Source organism: Musa acuminata, unplaced genomic scaffold (genome assembly GCF_036884655.1).
Source record: "Musa acuminata AAA Group cultivar baxijiao unplaced genomic scaffold, Cavendish_Baxijiao_AAA HiC_scaffold_785, whole genome shotgun sequence".
NCBI lineage: Eukaryota > Viridiplantae > Streptophyta > Magnoliopsida > Zingiberales > Musaceae > Musa > Musa acuminata.
In genome coordinates this window covers 5,001-10,000 of record NW_027021014.1, presented here as the reverse complement: position 1 = coordinate 10,000, position 5,000 = coordinate 5,001, and the positions used below count along the sequence as shown (strand labels likewise).

At 39.7% G+C, this 5,000-nt stretch overlaps 2 protein-coding genes and 2 non-coding genes across 4 annotated transcripts in view; 1 reads left to right on the top strand and 3 right to left on the bottom strand.

Annotated features, from left to right (window-relative positions):
- Positions 1-455: 455 nt before the first annotated feature.
- Positions 456-526, top strand: TRNAG-GCC (transfer RNA glycine (anticodon GCC)). The gene has a single exon. It is a non-coding gene; the product is annotated as a tRNA-Gly (tRNA).
- Positions 527-690: 164 nt separating this feature from the next.
- Positions 691-764, bottom strand: TRNAM-CAU (transfer RNA methionine (anticodon CAU)). Its single transcript has one exon. It is a non-coding gene; the product is annotated as a tRNA-Met (tRNA).
- A 392-nt stretch (positions 765-1,156) lies between these two features.
- LOC135664031 (photosystem I P700 chlorophyll a apoprotein A2) lies at positions 1,157-3,610 on the bottom strand. Its single transcript, XM_065176920.1, has one exon. It carries the CDS (start codon positions 3,608-3,610, stop codon positions 1,406-1,408), a length of 2,205 nt encoding a protein of 734 aa, XP_065032992.1. The 3' UTR covers positions 1,157-1,405.
- LOC135664030 (photosystem I P700 chlorophyll a apoprotein A1) overlaps positions 3,451-5,000 on the bottom strand; it is a 2,674-nt gene continuing 1,124 nt past the window's right edge. Inside the window, exon 1 of the mRNA XM_065176919.1 lies at positions 3,451-5,000. This exon is cut by the window's right edge and continues 1,124 nt beyond it. Coding sequence (XP_065032991.1) covers positions 3,636-5,000 — 1,365 coding nt within the window. The 3' untranslated portion in view covers positions 3,451-3,635.

Genomic DNA, 5,000 nt, shown 5'->3' with positions numbered 1-5,000 from the left:
ATTTGTTGGTAGCTTGGAGGATTACAAACATGACTATTGCTTTCCAATTAGCTGTTTTTGCATTAATTGCGACTTCATCAGTCTTACTGATTAGTGTACCCGTTGTATTTGCTTCTTCTGATGGTTGGTCAAGTAATAAAAATATTGTATTTTCCGGTACATCATTATGGATTGGATTAGTCTTTCTGGTAGCTATCCTTAATTCTCTCATCTCTTGAACTTATTTTGTATTTCCCCGATCCAAAAACTCCATTCCTTCTACCTTCTACTTCTAATAAATTTAATAATTCGGATTGTGAGACACATTAAGATTCAATCTGAGTTCCAAAAAAAATTATATTTCATTCTTGTATCTGAATATTTGGCCCTGTACATATGATCCAGACGCATATATGATATATGATATATGTCATATATGTGTGGACATATGCGTGCGTATCAGGAACGCAGAAAATGCGGATATGGTCGAATGGTAAAATTTCTCTTTGCCAAGGAGAAGATGCGGGTTCGATTCCCGCTATCCGCCCACGGTGAAGTAATGTATTATGATAAGATAAGAGATAAAATCCAAAATTAAATTCGAACTACTAATGCTAACTACCCCCCCTAATGCTAACTACCCCCCCCCAAAAAAATAGTTATTAATTAGAATTACACCTAAAAAGATCTTTTTTTTTTTACAAAAAAATGTTGCGGAGACAGGATTTGAACCCGTGACCTCAAGGTTATGAGCCTTGCGAGCTACCAAACTGCTCTACTCCGCGCTGAAGAACCGGGAACTTATGTACGAAGAAAGATTGGATACGCCCCTCTACCATATCCGTACAAATAGAATAGTCTATTTATACAGAATGGTAAAGAGGGCTCCTCTATCTTCTATGATAATAGATCATAGAGATTCATACAAAAGATCATAGAGATTCATACAAATACGAAAGGATATTTTTCTCTTTACCAACTTGATCTTATTGCGCCCAGGTAACAAACATGCATGAAACATTTCTCGAAGTATGTGTCCGGATAGCCCAAAGTCTCGATAGTTAGCTCTAGGTCTTCCAGTCAAAAAACAACGTCGATGGAGACGTATAGGTGCACTATTACGTGGTGGGGATTGCAATTTTCCATGAATTTCCCATTTTTCACTCAATGATGGAACTTTGCTTATTTTTTTTTTTGAGGATCGACGAATCAAATGATATTTCTGTTCCAATTTCTGCCGCTTCTTCTCCCTCTGAATCAAACTTTTTCTTGCCATAATATAATGTTCAGTTCCTATTATTATCAATGATACAGTTCGGATCCTAGATGTAAAAATATAAGAAGGTAGATCCTCCCTCTCCATCGAAACAAATGAGATTGTTGCTGATACAGTACATAAAAAAAATAATAAATAACTAAATTAAAATTAACCAAATTTTCCTGATGTAGAGGCAATCAAGAAAGCTGCATAAGTGAATATATAGCCTACGGAAAAGTGGGCTAATCCAACCAATCTTGCTTGCACAATGGAAAGAGCCACTGGCTTATCTCTCCATCGAATCAAATTAGCCAAAGGTGTGCGTTCATGAGCCCATGCTAAAGTTTCAATCAATTCCTGCCAATATCCGCGCCAAGAAATTAAAAACATAAATCCAGTAGCCCAAACAAGATGTCCAAATAAGAACATCCACGCCCATACGGATAAACTATTCATACCAAAAGGATTATATCCATTGATAAGTTGTGAAGAGTTTAACCATAGATAATCTCTTAACCATCCCATTAAATAAGTGGAAGATTCATTAAATTGTGAAACGTTACCCTGCCATAAAGTGATGTGTTTCCAATGCCAATAAAAAGTAACCCACCCAATGGTATTTAACATCCAGAAAACTGCCAAATAAAATGCGTCCCAAGCAGAAATATCACAAGTACCGCCGCGTCCTGGGCCGTCGCAAGGAAAACTATAACCGAAATCCTTTTTATCTGGCATTAACTTGGAACCACGTGCATCTAAAGCACCTTTTACTAAAATCAGTGTAGTTGTATGCAAACCTAGAGCAATAGCATGATGAACCAAGAAGTCCCCAGGACCTATTGTTAAGAAGAGTGAATTACTATTCTCATTAACAGCATTCAACCAGCCCGGTAACCATATGCTTCGACCTGCATTGAATGCTGGGCCATTCGTTGAAGATAAGAGTACATCGAACCCATATGAAGTCTTACCATGAGCGGATTGTATCCATTGGGCAAATATAGGTTCAATCAAGATTTGTTTTTCCGGAGTACCAAAAGCGAGCATAACATCGTTATGAACATAAAGGCCCAAGGTATGGAACCCAAGAAACAGGCTGGCCCAACTTAAATGAGATATGATAGCTTCTTTGTGGTCTAACATTCTTGCCAATACATTATCCTCATTCTGTTCTGGATTGTAATCTCTAATGAAGAATATAGCTCCATGAGCAAAGGCTCCTGTCATGATAAACCCTGCGATGTATTGGTGATGAGTATATAACGCAGCTTGAGTAGTAAAGTCTTGTGCTATGAATGCATAAGCAGGTAAAGAGTACATGTGTTGAGCTACTAAGGAAGTAATAACCCCTAAAGAGGCTAGAGCAAGACCTAATTGAAAATGAAGCGAATTATTGATTGTGTCATAAAGACCCTTATGCCCACGCCCTAATCGACCCCCTGGAGGAATATGTGTTTCTAAAAGATCTTTGATACTGTGCCCAATCCCGAAGTTAGTTCTATACATATGACCAGCGATCAGGAAAATAAATGCAATAGCTAAATGATGATGAGCAATATCGGTCAGCCATAAACTTTGCGTTTGTGGATGAAATCCACCGAGAAGGGTTAGAATGGCAGTTCCTGTTCCTTGGGAAGTACCAAATAAATGGCTACTCGAATCAGGGTTTTGGGCATAAAGATTCCACTGACCCGTAAAAAGTGGTCCCAACCCTTGAGGATAGGGTAATACATCTAAAAAATTATTCCATCTGACGTACTGTCCCCTGGATCCTGGAATAGCGACATGAACTAAATGTCCTGTCCAAGCCAAAGAACTCACTCCGAAAAGTCCTGACAAATGATGATTTAGACGAGATTCGGCATTTTTGAACCACGAAACGCTTGGTTTCCATTTTGGTTGTAAGTGTAACCAACCCGCTATTAAGGATATAGCAGAAAGAAATAATAGAAAAAGAGCTCCAGTATAAAGATCTTCATTAGTGCGTAATCCGATTGTATACCACCACTGATAAACGCCGGAATAAGCGATATTCACTGGACCGGTAGCACCTCCTCGAGTAAAGGCTTCTACAGCTGGTTGACCAAAATGAGGATCCCAAATTGCATGAGCAATAGGTCTTACATGTAAAGGGTCTTGTATCCATGACTCAAAATTTCCTTGCCAAGCTACATGAAAGAGATTTCCGGACGTCCACAGAAAGATTATTGCTAATTGCCCAAAGTGAGAAGCAAAAATGTTCTGATAAAGACGTTCCTCAGTAATATCATCATGACTCTCGAAGTCATGTGCGGTAGCAATACCAAACCAAATACGACGAGTAGTGGGGTCCTGAGCTAAGCCTTGGCTAAACCTCGGAAATCTTAATGCCATAATGCCTTTCAAATCCTCCTAGCCATTATCCTACTGCAATAATTCTTGCTAAGAAGAATGCCCATGTTGTGGCAATTCCACCCAGAAGGTAATGGGTTACTCCTACAGCACGTCCTTGTACAATGCTCAAGGCTCTAGGCTGAGTAGCAGGAGCAACTTTTAATTTGTTATGAGCCCAAACGATGGATTCAATGAGTTCTTGCCAATAACCACGGCCACTGAATAGAAACATTAAACTGAAAGCCCAGACAAAATGAGCACCTAAGAAAAAGAGACCATATGCAGATAATGAAGAACCATAAGACTGAATTACCTGAGATGCCTGTGCCCATAAGAAATCTCGAAGCCACCCATTAATAGTAATGGAACTCTGCGCAAAGTTTCCTCCTGTAATATGAGTTACTACCCCTTGATCACTTATAGTACCCCAAACATCCGACTGCATTTTCCAACTGAAATGGAAAATAACTACGGAAATCGCATTGTACATCCAGAATAGACCTAAGAAGACATGATCCCAGGCAGATACTTGACATGTCCCCCCTCTTCCAGGTCCATCACAAGGAAAACGAAAACCAAGATTTGCTTTATCAGGTATCAAACGGGAACTGCGAGCAAATAGAACACCTTTCAGTAGTATCAATACAGTCACGTGGATCGTAAATGCATGAATATGATGGACTAAGAAGTCTGCGGTTCCTAATGGAATAGGTAACAAAGCTACTTTGCCGCCTACTGCTACCAACTCACCACCTCCCCAAGTTAAGCTGGTACTTGCTGTTGCACCAGGAGCTGTTATGCCGGGTGCTAAAGCATGGGTGTTTTGTACCCATTGAGCAAAGATGGGTTGTAATTGTATAGCGGTATCTGAAAACATATCTTGTGGACGCCCTAAAGCGCTCATGGTATCATTATGAATATACAAGCCAAAACTGTGAAAACCCAGAAATATACATGCCCAGTTAAGATGTGATATGATTGCATCGCGGTGTCTAAGGACACGATCTAATAGATCGTTGTATCGAGTAGTTGGATCGTAATCTCTTACCATAAAAATTGCTGCATGTGCAGCAGCACCAACTATGAGAAACCCACCGATCCACATGTGATGTGTGAACAACGAAAGTTGTGTACCATAGTCAATAGCTAGGTATGGATAGGGAGGCATGGAATACATATGGTGAGCTACAATAATGGTTAAAGAGCCTAACATAGCCAGGTTAAGAGATAATTGAGCATGCCACGACGTTGTTAGGATTTCATAGAGTCCTTTATGGCCCTGGCCTGTAAATGGACCTTTATGAGCCTCTAAAATGTCTTTAATGCTATGACCAATGCCCCAGTTGGTTCTATACATATGACCAGCGATCAGGAAAAGAATTGCAATAGC

Coding starts and splice junctions, on each gene's coding strand:
- LOC135664031 (XM_065176920.1), bottom strand. CDS start 3,610: ATGGCATTAAGATTTCCGAGGTTTAGCCAAGGCTTAGCTCAGGACCCC.